We start from the raw sequence: 13,599 nt of genomic DNA, 5'->3' as shown, positions 1-13,599 counted from the left end.
CTTGGTATCTCACTGCTCTTGAGTGATGGTATTGAATGTGGAACATTTCCACCGCTGCAAGAGCTGCTTGTGGCAACAGCATTGCTTTTCACCACCAAGTACGGTACCTGCTCCTGGCTGTGGGCAGAAAACATCAGCTTGGACCCAAAAGTGAGCTAACCTGCTGGGTGTGTTTGGGAACAGCAACGTTTGTCCATCCTTAGATGCCCAGGAAGGATTCCCGAGCCCAGGATGCACAGTGTGGTCAGCGCTGCAGCAGCGGCAGCCGCCGGCCCATGGGCATGCCCTGCGCTGGGCAGCAATAAGCTAAATACAGATAACTTAGGGAAGCATGTCTTACAAGACCTAGGAAACAATCTCTGTAGAGGAAGTGCATTGCAGGTGGGGTAGGAGGGGACATAGAGACCTCCCACCATTTAAAAAAATAGAGACTGGAATTTGATCACTATGATTAGAGAAATTATTTTTCTGATTGAAACAACTGTATTAATCTGAAGACCCTCTTTCTAGGAATTTTGTAATTTCTTTTTATTTTCAGAACCATCAGCGCAATCACTCTTCATTAGCAAAGAACCGTTTTAGATCTCAGATGTGACCTCATCCCTGGAGATCTATTACTTGGCATTTTCGTGACTCTTCAGCTGAATGGCTTCAGTGGCTTCTGCCTGAAGCGTGATTGCTTAAAACTCTGCAAAATTGCTCTTCGAGTCCTGCATCAGTGGCTGCCGGGAGAGCTAGCTTAGAGGAGAAAGGGGCAAGTTTCACCATGCAGTTTGACCTGGGGTGGAATCCAGGGATGGGGATGATGGGAGCAGCTCCTGGGTTAGGGGTCCCTGAACAACATGAGCTGGGATAACCCAGCCGGCAAAAGTCTTCTCTGCTGAAGAAGAGAGAAGCTGTGACATCGTGGAGGTGTTTGCGGTGGGATGCACGGGGGGTGTTGCTCTGCTACCAGGTGCTCAGAACAGAGACCACCGCGGGGGGGGGTGCCCCGTGCGGGAGGGGGCGGCCGGCGGGGAGTTATGTGAGCTTGGGCAAGGGGAGTCAGAGAACACCGCAGTGCTGGTTTTGGGTCCGTGTCTGTTCTCTCCCTCTCTTCGAGCCCTCCGCGGCGGCAGCACGTGGCGGTGCCTGCGATGGGGGCTACATCCCTGGAGGTGCTTGAAACCCAAGCAAGGGCTGGAGGTGATCTCCAAGATCCCGTCCAGCCTTGGAGAAACCCCGTAGTCCCCGAATTGGCTGCTTGTCAGGTGCAGCATCTGCACCAGTTTGTGGGTTGCAGGTAACCAGCAGGAATTTATGTTGCCTGTGGTAGGTGGGCAAAGGGGGCATCGCTCTGCCTGGTGCGATGCAGAAGGAGCCAGAGGCGAGGGACCAGCACAGGGTCCTGTCCTTGGCCCGTTGTCTCTGTCTTCCAAAGGACCGTCAGAGCACGGAGTGATTTCCAGAGGGGAGGCAGGTCTGCAGGGGGTCCGGCGCAGCCTGGAGCGCAGGAGCGGCCCTGGGGCACCTCTCCTGGGGGGGAAGGGGCTTTTCCTGGCCCTGCAAGGCTGCGATCGGTTCCCAAATGTCTGCTCCTAAGGATCAGCAGATCCCTCTGATCCACCCAGCCTCCCTGATCCAGGCCGGGGTCTCGCCGGGCTGATCTCCGTGCACACAGACAGTGGCGTGGGTGTGCACCCGTGGGGTCCTGTCCAGCCCAGACCCCCCTGAGATGGAGCTCCCTGGGAGGACCTGCTCAGCTCTCTCTGCTGAGCAGCGATGTGGCAGGAAAAACGGTTTCTAAGTGAAATCTCCATGGCAATCAAAACACCGAGCCCATCTCCACTTGCCTCTAACCTCTCTGAAATGCAGCAACGATCCTTCTCCCCTTCTCTAGAGATGCACTGCTCTCCTATCTTTTGCCTTTTCCTCTGAACCCCAAAGTAAACCGCAGCATCTCGTTTGAATTTCTCAAAGGGAGTGAAATATGTTGGGGTTTTTGGTTTTGTTTTGTTTGTTCAAATCTGTTGTATGATTCTTCCCCCCGTCACCTGTCCACGCTTAAGCAGTTGATCCTTTCCCCGTATTGTGCTGTGTGTCGTGGGAGTGTGCGGTGAAGGGGGATGTGTTGGGCAGTGATGGAGAGCTGTGCAAAAGCAGAGATGTCCCAGCTCTCTGGTGACTGTGATGGGGCTGGGCATTCCTGCCCCAGCCCCACTGCACCCCAGCTGCCACTGCTCCCTGCTGCAGCTGGATTTACAGTTCTGAGCTGCTGGTTCTCATGTTTCTGGCTCCAATTTGAAGCGTTCACGTTTCTTTCCAGTCCTCCGTGCTGTGGTGTGATAGTGGTGATCACAGGGTGTGAGCTGGTGATGCTCCTCGGAATGGCTCTCCAGCCAGCAGCACTCGGACGTGCTTCTCCAGGCTTTGTTTTCTGATGTTCTAAGACAGATCTTTCCTTAATAAGGAGAAGAATTGAGGATTCATGCCCTGAGGTGTAAAATCGCTTTGGAATAGGTCTTCTAAATACTCTTGCAATCTGAACATAGGAGCCAAAGGGAGAGCTTGGGCTGCATTTTTGGGAATGCAAGTTGTCACAGTGATGCTGATGTAAATGGTGATGGACCTGTGCCTGAGCACACCAGGGAGGACTTGGCCACTCCTGCCTCTAGATAAGACAGTCGTTGCCAAGAATGTGGTGATGTCCTGCCAAGTCCTTCTCCACCGTTCTGCTGTTCAAATTCATTAACTAAATAGCTGGTGAGGAAAATTGGCTGGGAGCGAGGGGGCAGGGGTAGTGTCTCTGAGGCTGGTTTGTGGCTGTGGGGAGGCAGCCCTTGCTCCAAGGAGAGTCCTATGGAAGTGCACGCTCAGCCTTTCTACCTATCGGCCCTTTTTATGTCTGGCTTTCTGGCTAGCAAAGCCACGGTTCATGAGCTGCCGGTCTTCCACCTCCTGAGCTGTGCATCCAAGCTGTAACCACACGCCAGCTCCTTGGTGCTGACTAGGGCTGCGGTGGGACTGGGAGCTGGGGGGAGAGGGCACCATCCCCTCTGCACTGCTGCAGCGGTGTCGGAAAGCTCCTGGGTCCCACCTAGAGCTGTTATTCCCAGCAGAGAGGTCTGGTGTGGCGCAGAGCTGCTGCCTTTGCTTGCTTTAAAAAGGTTTTTAAGTTGGGGGTTGACTTCTGCAAGGTGAGAGGCTGTAGGAAGGATGCTCTTCAGCTGGATGTGGAGCGTGTCTCTCCTGGCATCCTTGCAAACAGATAAATAGAAAAATCTGTCACGGAGGCTTCGTTGTTGCCTTTCTTGGATTAGAATCACTCTTTTGAGAGTATGTCACCATAATCATTATGGCCCATGGGTTTTTTACCTCCTCCGTAATAGCCTGTCACAAGCTCACGGCTCATTAGATGAGTGGTGAACTGCAAAGAGGAGGCTGGTGTGGCTAACTCCCTGGGACCACAGCTGCCCGAGCCCCGGGCGATGGGCATTGTGCATCGTAGCTGCCTGCCTCTTCTCGGGGCGCTTGTTCTGGGCAGCCTTTATCCTGCCGAGCATTAACTCAAGTGCCAGATGAGGCTCGAATCTTTTCTTACAATTGATGTTTCTTACAATTGAGAAATAATGTAGGTTATGGAAGGGAAGCCCGTTTGCAGCAGGCTGTGATGGGCAAGGGGAGAACACGGGCATGTTCCCTTCTCTGTGCTGCTGTGGGTGCCCCAGGCCACTGTGGTTGCGTGGCCGAGCTTGGTCCTGTGCAGCCCATGGGTGCCTATGTCTCACTGCAGACCACAACTGTCTGCACGTTATTTTATGGCCGTTTCATAGGGGATGGTAAACGCCTCCCCTGCTGAATTTAAGTGATGCCAGCAAGCTGGCAGTGGTCGTTAAACTCTGGCATCCATAGCCATGCAATGTTCTACATGAGGTTTTTAACAGGGCAGGAGTGGAAGCATCCTGGCAGCTCCAGTCTCGCCATCACTTTCCTTCCAGTTGCACGTGAGGGTGGCACGATGGAGGCAGTGGGGATGTGCTGGTTTTGCAGGCTGGCACACAGACATCGTGGTGTGCTGCCACGTGGCCAGGCCATCCCCGAGGGTGGCTAATGTCATTCTTTCCCAGTTTCCAGCCAGGAGAGCCACAGGTCCAGCAGTGACTGCCAGGATTTAGGCGCAGGCAGAATTACCGAGCTGTTGTTTTGTTAACAGCTTGCTTCATCCTGTCCTGGTACAACAGGAAATGTGGCAACGGTTTATGGTTAATAGCTTCTGTTTTTCTTCCTTCAGTCAGAATTGCATATTCTGCACCAGAAGCTTTGCAAAACCAGAGGTCCGGATAGGTTCGTGAAGAGCAAGAAGGAGCCGATTTAATCGTACATGACGGAAGGAGCAGCACTTCTCTTCCTGGGCCATGGCCGCCCTTCCCAGGGCTTCCCCTGCCGCGGTGCTGGTGCTGCTGGGCCAGTTTGGGTCCTGCTTGCAGGCGGGTTTTGATCTGGAGAACAGAAAAGCAGAGCCTCCAGCCGCGGGGTGTGTAGGGGGTTGGCGATGGATGGTGTGGTCACTGCTGGGGGCTCGTGGCATAGCCGTGCCCGAGCATCGCTACCGTGAACGGCAGGAAGGGGTGAGCCCTTGGAGCCCCAGAGCCCTTTATGGTCCCACAGGGCTCCCCCGGCCCTAAATAGCTGCCGGAGCCGGGATGGCACCGCGCTGTGTCCCGCGGGACAGCCGGCTCGGGTGTGCGTTAGCTCTGCTCCAGTGGCCTCGCCGCTCAGCCCCGGGTGGAGCGTGTCCCTCGGGTTTTGTCCCGGCGCTGTCGTGTGCGCTGTGCTCGTCAGCCCCGTGGTGGGATTGCTGCGTAGAAAGCGATCATTAAAACTTTCTTTCCCTTGAGTCCAAGGGTGTAGGAAGCTGGTGCGGTAGGATTGCTCCCATGCTGTCCCTGGGGTGGAAGTGAAGAGCTTTTCTGCAATGCTGGCAGTGTTTTGTTGCAGTATTGGTCCAGCTGATTCTCGTAACACATGGCAGTTTTCCTTTTAAAATCCAAGCGGTTGTAAGAACTGGCCTAGCTACGTGTCAAGCCCACTTAGATGTTAGCAGTGTGGAAGTGGCAACTTCTGGTTTGGTTTTTGCACTACAACTGACATGTAAGGGACGAGGGGCTTGGGAGTCCCATGCTGCTTTATGCCATATACACAACCTGCTGTTCCAGAGACGCATCTTTAAAGCCATTGCCAGGTCGCAGCTGCTGGCAGAGCCAGGAGCCCTGTGCAAAGTTGCTGGTTTTGTTTTCTAGTGCGGGTTGGTTGCTCTCTGCCCACCTTAAATTGTGCTGCAGTGGAAACAGTTAAACCATCTGTCACTGACACTGGGAGCTTAATAAAAGCAAATTAATTCCACACCAGGTGGAAGATGACTTATAAAATGACCCTAAGAGAACATAATATGTCCGTTTAAAACCTGTATTTGTCAAATTGTCATAATGCAGGGTTTCTTTTTCAATTAGAGTTGCACATGGAAGGGGAGAGAACAACCTGTTACCGTAGCTGTGGCCGCAGAGTCATGTAAATTGTCGGAGCTGTGACAGCCAAGGGTTGGAATCCCATTTCCTTGGGGCAATCCTGACGTCAGGGTGTTTGCTCTTCCAGCCGCAGATGAACGCTCGGGATGGCAGAGGTGCTGTGCTTCTCTCGGGGTTTGGCCACGCTGGCTGAGCAGCGGGTGCAGGTGCCGGTACATTCCTGCGTGCAGTGGGATCCTGGGGTCTGTGGATGCTTTGGCTTATGTTTGGGTTAGTCAAAACAAATAGATGTGGTAAATAAATAAATTACGGGCAGTGTTTCTTTCCTAATACGTTTTCCCAGACTAGAGTCCGAGCATCAAGAAGCTGCGGGATGGGCAGAGGAAGGCAGCGATTTGGGAAAACCTTCACGCGGGTGGGAACTGAGCTGCCTCCTGCCTTCCCCAGCGCTGCCAGGGCAGGAGCAGCAGGCGAGAGGGGCCGGACTGCCCTCCTGCCCGAGCAGCATATCCCAGCCGCCGGCCGATCCTAGCTCCTGGGAGCAAAATTCAATCTCCACCAGCAGCAGCAGGGCAGCTTTGGGTGCCTCAGCAGGGTCCCGCTGCCGTGGGAGCGCCGGGGAGGGAAGGCTGCTCAGCAGAGCTCTGCAGCGCAGCTGACCTGTGCCAGACTGGAGGGGTTACGAGCGTTTTGCGAGGTTCGGGGTGCGCTGGGGGAGTCGGGGGGCTGAGCAAGCCCAGAGACCAGCAGGTACGTCTGATCTGCCAAGGTGCACGCACGGGGAAGGCAGGGCGCCGAGGGCTGGGCGGCAGTTTGTTGATGGAGTTGTGCGGGGACGTGGTGCGAGACCTGTGACGTGGTGCCACCAGCGCTGTGTTCCTGAGCCAGGTTTCCTGCTCCTTCGGCGAGTGATTTGGGTTCCCTGCAGCATGAAGCAATTAGCATCTGCCTTGTGCCTGCTGCGAAACCCTGGGGACCGGCACCGCTCCAGGCTCCTGCCGTCCTGGGTGCATCGTGCGTCCTCCATGGAAACCGGGTGGCATCAGCGCACGTGCTGCTCCAAAAGCTCTTAATTGCCGACATGTGCTATTTTCCTCAGCTGGAAACATCACAAGAGGGGAGGGCCTCGCCCCGCTGGGGAGAAGCAAATTGCAGTGACAGGAACGGACCGAGCTGCTCTGTTTGCTTTTGCCGTGCGTGTCTGGATGGATGCTGGTCTGCACCGGCTCGTGTTTGTGCCACAGATGAAGTGTAGCGTACGTGCACAGCATGCCTTACCGCTGCAGCTGTGCTGTGCAGCTACAAGTCTCTCTGCATGCAGGAGGGGATGGTCCGGGGGGGTCTCCGAGCACTTGCTCGCTGTGCGATTGGGGCGGGCGCCGGCCCTGGTGGGTGGCAGCACGGCCGTGCTTGTCTCCAGTGCTGTGAAATGGGTGACATGAGGAAGTAGAGGGTTTCTGAGTGCACAGCTTCTGTTAACTTAAAGGGAAGGTTTTTGTCATTTTTATTTTTTTTTTTTATTTTCCCCAGCACTACTTTTGAAAATCTCTACCCTTGGCATTATTTTTAAAGACTCCCATGCCAGCCCGGCACCTGTGTGCGGCCATGTAAGACCTATTGGAGTCAATAGACTGCAGTGAAGCATGTGCCTAAGGACTTTGACAAATCGGGGAGTTGAAATTGCCATTATGATAAGTGGATGTTTATGTGCAATTCTTAAATACCCCAGGAAAGCCTTGCTTTTATTTCCTTAAGGCACTGAACAAGGAGACTCTAATACAATGTCAGTGTTCCTCCATTGGGTTCCTGCTCCAGATCAGTGTTTTGAGAAGTCTTGTACTGTTTGCTAGTCTCAAGCAGAAATTGTGAAATCTCACTTGGGAATCACCTGAATGAATTCAGGGCTCTCGAGTCCCAGGACTGTAGCAGTCTTGCCAGATTGCAACCAGGATTTCAGTTTGTCCTGTGCTTGATTCTCCTTCTAAAAGAAATATCATGGGTAGCCTGGGGCGACACTGGCTTATTTACAGCTTGCTGCATCCTGGTGCCACGTGCTGTGGGGCTGCCTGGGAATAGATGGGCTTTGCTCCCAACGTTGCTTTTTCCCCTTTTTTTTCCATCTTAGAGGTTACAGTTTTCATTCTGAGCCTTACCGGCCTTGATGGCACATCCTTTCACACTTTCTGCTCTCCGCTAATGCTAACTTCTGAGCAAGCCCACATAAAATATGGGAGTGCTGCTCACAGTTTCAGGCAGCGCTGGCGAAATGTATTCACAGCCTGTCTCCGGGGAAGGTGGTGAGTTATGGAAAGGCAACAGAGCATTGCGCTGGGAAATCCAGCCCACTGAGCATAGTCCAAGATGCACGCAGGCTTGTTTGCAGCAGATCTGGATTTGGGGATGCTGAAGGCTGTGCGTTAGAGGAGACCTGCTCTCCTGGCTGGATGGAAGGCCCGTCCACTGAAGGGCTTTGGGTAACCTGGGCTAAAGTGGCATCAAAGCTTGAAGCACAAGATGAGCCTCATGTAGGGAGTTTCCAATGGTCTTGCAGCAATAAAGTCATTGAGGCTTCTTGAATGCCACTGTCGGACCAGTGTCCTACTGTCGGACCGGCATCCTGCTGCCGGCGAGGCAGTGGTTGGAGAAGCCGGTGGAAAGCTCCAGCCATAGTGCAAAGAGATGAACAGTGTGTGTTGCTGCAGGCTGCAATTCTTGTCGCTGGTTTGCGTCTGACACCATGGTTTGACGTGATCGGTGTCCCTGGGCTGGAGACGTGCTTAGGGCAGGAGTTCAGCTGCGGTACGTCACAGGGAACGCTACTCAGCCGGCTGTCCTCGCAGGCTGCCCGCAGAGACCCGCGGTGCGGTCGGTGCAGTCCTGTCCTTGCAGCAGGTTATTTCCCACGAGGAGACCCAAAGGTGGCTGCTGCGCTTTACCATGCAGCTGGGGAACTCCTGGGTTAGTTTAGCTCCCTGTGTTTAATTTCTATTAATAAATTTTCTTAGCCCACTTGTGAATTTGAATTTGCTTCAAGGTCACATGAGTCTTTGCTTCTATCTCACGATTACAGGAGCCTTTAACTCTGCAGCAGACTGCTCCAGATGGATGCTGAAGGCGAGCGGGTGCTTTTGTCCCGAGTACCTGCTTTGGGCTTGTTGACACAGTCCCCAGGGGACGGGGATGGGATGCAGGGGGGTGTCCCCAGAAGCACTTGCTGCCTGTCTGCTGGGAGCATGGCTGTGGCTCAGTAGCTTTAGCTTTGTGCTCTGGGTTTCCCTCCACTCCTTGCCCCCCCTTCACGGTGCAGGCAAAGCACGGGCACCTGGGGACGGCCCTGGGAGCATCGAGCGGCTCTGCCGAGGCTGCACTTGAACTCTGAGGGTGGGAACACACAAAATCTCTGCCTGTAAGTGTTGGCGCATCCTTTCCTGCCTTCCAGCAGGTTTTTGGAAAAGAGCTTGCCGGTTCTCGTGTTCCCGCAGCGCCTGAGCATGCCTGGGCTCTGCCGTCACGCTGGGCGTGATGGTGGAGGATCGCATCCTGACATTTCGTTTCCAGGGTGCCTGTGGGCCTTTGCAGCCTGCGCCACGGTACTTGGGCAGATGGGAGGTGGGAGCGTGGCTCAGGCTCTCGCTCGAGGCTGCTACAAACCTTCTCTGCAGAAAAACGTCCGTAACTGCGTGTTCCCGGTGCCTCGTCAGAGCCTCCCTCCCGGCTCCCCGGCACTGTTCCTGCTCTCTCCCTGTCTGGCGTGTCCCCAGAGGAAGGTGGCCGGTGTCCCAAGAGCCTTGCTGCGAGCCAAACGTGTCGCCTGCCTTTGAGGCTGGGAGCAGGGAGGTTGGGTGGCCGGAGACATCTCCCTGGGGCCGGGCGGGAGCAGTGGGGCGCAGGGGCAGGCAGGGCTTGGCGGTGGTTTGCATGCTTTCTTCCAGCATACCCCAGAGATGCGTGTTCTGGCTCTCTTCCGCAGAAAGCACCTTACTTTTCCCCTTTTAGATGGTCTGTAATGGGCACCTTGGTCCTGCTCCCCTCTAGCACAGGTCTTGCAGCCGCTCTGAGCCCACGGCAGCATCCTCCTGGCCTGGACCATTCCCCCTGTCCCGAGTCAGCTCAGCCCGTGCTGCTGGCAGTGCTGGGCTCTGCTCTGGCATTTTATGCAAACCCATTCATTGTCTTTCTGCTTAAAAGCTCTAAACCTTGGGTTGCATTTGGGAAGCTCCCATGAGCTGCCTCTCCGTGACGGGATCGTGTTTTCCCATTATTCATTAGGGACATTTCCATGTGTGACCTGCAAGTAAAGCCCACCTACATGCTGAATCTGTCGCTTTCCCTCCCAAAAGGAAATTCCCCAAAACCTAAGCGAGAAGCAGCAGCCGTCATCCTCCCAGCGAGCCCACACACGGGCAGACGCTGAAGGGTTTCTGACATGGGCTGGGATGCCTTGACTGGTTTTGCAGTGACTGATTTATTAGTCATGCAGCCGGCTTGCTGCTTGTGTGATTTTGCTGCCCTGAGCTATAATTTCCAAAGGTTTGGACAAGAGCAGTGAGGAGTAATCCAGCAGAGATTTAACTTCAGGTTCTGCCTGGGTGAACCTGCTGGAAGCTGGTTGAGGAGCACCCTGGGTTTTTAAGGGGGTGACTGGCTTGGGTAGGCAGAGCCATGAATACTAGAAATAGGATGTGATTTTTTTTTTTTTTTTTCTCCAACTGCATTGCAAGAAGCAAAGAAACACTTGGGAGGTGCAAGTGGCTTTTTTTTTTTTTTTTTTGAAAGCAGGTTTTAGAGGCTGGATTCTTTGCCCTGGTTTATATTGGGATGTCTCTACTGCTCTGTGACTCAGTGTCCCACTAACTGGTGGGTTTTGTGTTACCCTCCACTGCCGGTTACTGGTGTATAGAGGTGGTTTGGGGCAGGGACGTGGCATCCTGCACATTTTGCCTCTTGGCCGTCGGGACCGTCTCCACCTACACCATTGCTGCTAGCGTGAGCTCAGGATCTGCACAGCCTCTTTGTTCCTGCATTTCCCAAGAAAAAGTAGAGCTGAACAGATGCAGTGTTACCCAATACGTAAAACAGCTAAAGCCTGTCTCTTCTGATTTCAGAATGTAACACAAACAGTAGAAGAAGAAAAACCTGAGCCTCCGACCATCCAGGAGATCAAACAGAAAATTGAAAAATACAATGCAAAAGTTACCAACTGCCTGTTGATGAAGCTGGTATGTATGGGGCTCTATTTACCTAATATGCAGAAAGACTGATGCTGGTTCCTCTGGGCTGTGAACTGAGCCAGCCTGTAGGAAGGTGTCTCCAAGGCAAGAGGGTTTGTGGCTGTTGAGATGTTCTTATCTTCCTTACCTGATCTGCTTTTTCTTCTGCTCTGTCCTGCTTGGGTTTCCTTAGCGTTAGTCACCGACACTTGAGGTAACCCTTCCCTGCCTCCATCCCATCTCGACTGGGAACGCTGGCACAGTAATTTCTGGCTAGTGTGTGCTACAAATGACTTGCCACAAATAGATGAGCCCATGTTGTTCTAGCGGGGATGAGTCATGGTAAAAACTCAGGCTGCGACACTGCAGTTCAGCAGCTGTCGCAAAGTGGATTTAGAAACACAAAGTGTATTTAGAAACACAAAGCCTTTCTCGAAAGAGATGCTTTTCTCCTCTCCACTGCCAGGCTTGCTTAAGCAGAGGTCTAAGAACCACAGTGGGTGCCTTATATTTTGAAGCTTTGATTGCAGACTTGCTTATCACCACCTGTAAGTAAAGCCTTGATGATATGTGGTGAGAAGACGAGGAAATAACCTCTTTTACAAACTGGAGTACCGCAAAGGTACAAACTTCACAGGATCTTACAGAGAGGGGGGAAAAGCTTCTTAAAGAGTGAAAATTAAATTGTAGAACTTCCAAGAACAGCAGCTACGTAACTCCCTGGTGCTTGCTAACATCTGAAAATAAACTGAAATTTATTTAAAACAGTAGATCTTACAACCATTTCCTTTGTGAAGGCTGCACAGTAACTGCAGCTGGAATGTCTCGCCCATTGATTTTTATCAGCCCTTGGCTTATAGGAGTCATTTGGGACCCAAATAGTTACTCCTGAGTTACTTTGCTTGAAGCTTAGCAAAAATACAGTCTTGGGATTCGATACAGTCCTGGGACTCAACGGGGCTCAGCCGCTGGTGGTGGCCCTTTGGTGGGACCACAGGCCAGTGCTCCCGGCACCTGAGGTGGATCCCTTGGCTTGTTCCTGCCTGGCACCCACAGATGGACTGTACAGGGCCAGGCTTTTCTCTTTGATTTCTGCATTTTTGCAGAGCTGAGGGTAGGGTAAGGGAACCTGTTGTGAGACAGGCTGATCTTGAATGATGATTTATTACTTGATGTGAGAATCCCCTCAGTGGGGAATAAAACATGAGGAATATGGTTGAGAGATCCTGCTGAACATGAGGGTAGAGACCTTCCCAGAGGTTTCAAATCCTCACTTAAGTGCAACTACAAATTACATGTAATGGTTTCCATAACTGACTAGTAGCAGTGTTGGTTTTAAATAAGACAAGATTGCATAGACACGAGGAAGGGATGAGTCATTACCAAGTGGAAGGAACAGGAGAAAATCAATAGTGACTAACCTGAAATTACTGGTTACTTTTAACGTGATTAATAACAAACCCTCAAACTCCTAGCAGTACCGAGGGGTGGAAAGTCCTGCAGTCACCCTGCAGGCTGCAGCACTGTAGACCAGAAAGCCCCTTGTAGTGGGGGGGGGGGAAGAACTGGAAAGGCTCCCTGGAGCCTGACCCCCTCTCCTTTGCTTTAGAACGACGATGGGACGTACACAGGTTTCATTAAAGTGCATTTGAAACTGCGCCGCCCCGTGACGGTACCGGCGGGGATCCGGCCGCAGTCCATCTACGATGCCCTCAAGGAGGTGAACCTGGCCGACATGACGGACAAGAGAACCTCGTTCTACTTGCCGCTGGATGCCATCAAGCAGCTCCACATCAGCAGCACGACCACGGTGAGCGAGGTGATCCAGGGGCTCCTGAAGAAATTCATGGTGGTGGATAATCCTCAGAAGTTTGCACTTTTCAAGGAGATGCGGAAAGATGGGCAAGGTGAGTTCATACCCTCAGACCCACCAGCTTTCCTGCAGCTGATCGGGTTTGCTTATTATTTTGTGTTGCAGAAACGAACCCAAAGCATTCTTCTAGGACTCAGTGGTGTGGCAGGTAGGAAGTACCTAAATTTCAGATGAATAAATGGCTGGACCTCCACAGGAGGTGATGCTGCTTAAGTTAACAGGGAATTACTAGTTTTCAGAAGGGGGCTGAAGCCACCTAAGACTTAACAGAGATTGTTGCAGATCTGCGTTAGAGACTCAGCTACTTCCACTATGATCCTGAGCAGCATGAACCGCTTTTATATGCTCCAGTTGACCTGCTGAGCTTTCGTCTGCCCTGGCAGCCAAGATCTCACTGTGGATGTCTGCTGTTCCCTTTTAGTGCTCTTCCAGAAGCTCCCTCTCACCGAGTACCCCCTGTACCTCCGGCTGCTGGCAGGTCCCGACACAGATGTGCTCAGTTTCGTGCTGAAGGAAAATGAAACAGGGGAAGTTGAGGTACGTCGGTGACTCTTTCTCTTGGTTTTTACGTGAACGTTAAGAGCGTTGCGGAGCGTGTGGCAGCATTGCGGAGCTAGGAGATGTACGGCAGAGGCAGCACGGGTGAAGTGGTGCCACGCAAACAAGGCTGTTTCCCTCTAATGGGTTTGCCTTCTAAAATACTGAGTGTGATACCAGCTTTTCTCCAAACTTAAATTACCAGCTGAATGGACTGGTTGTACCTTACTTTAAAAAAAAAAAAAAAAAAAAAAAAGTTTGGTCATTTATTGCTCCTAAATTATGTCGATTTTTAAAAAAATTAAACTTGAGCTGTGAAAATGCTGAGGCCAGTTTTGATGGCCAACCTATAATCTGTTTACAGAACCAAGCAATGCCACCCCAGAGTTAATCCTCAATAATTAGATTAGCTAAACACTGTTGTAAGTAATCCACTAATTTAAGTAGAAGCCAGGGACACTCAGGTAATAAATTC

General features: G+C 52.4%; 1 protein-coding gene across 6 annotated transcripts in view; it reads left to right on the top strand.

The window, feature by feature from the left end:
• Positions 1-13,599, top strand: part of RASSF5 (Ras association domain family member 5) — a 35,528-nt gene that overhangs the window by 17,980 nt on the left and 3,949 nt on the right. For all 6 annotated transcript variants that reach the window (XM_029999344.1, XM_029999346.2, XM_029999345.1 and 3 more), the window contains 3 exons: positions 10,610-10,723; positions 12,324-12,621; positions 13,009-13,124. In XM_029999344.1, coding sequence (XP_029855204.1) covers positions 10,610-10,723; positions 12,324-12,621; positions 13,009-13,124 — 528 coding nt within the window. The remainder of the gene's footprint in view (positions 1-10,609; positions 10,724-12,323; positions 12,622-13,008; positions 13,125-13,599) is intronic.

The sequence above is a fragment of the Aquila chrysaetos genome, chromosome 24 (genome assembly GCF_900496995.4).
Source record: "Aquila chrysaetos chrysaetos chromosome 24, bAquChr1.4, whole genome shotgun sequence".
Classification (NCBI taxonomy): Eukaryota; Metazoa; Chordata; class Aves; order Accipitriformes; family Accipitridae; genus Aquila; species Aquila chrysaetos.
This window is presented reverse-complemented; position numbering and strand designations above follow the sequence as displayed.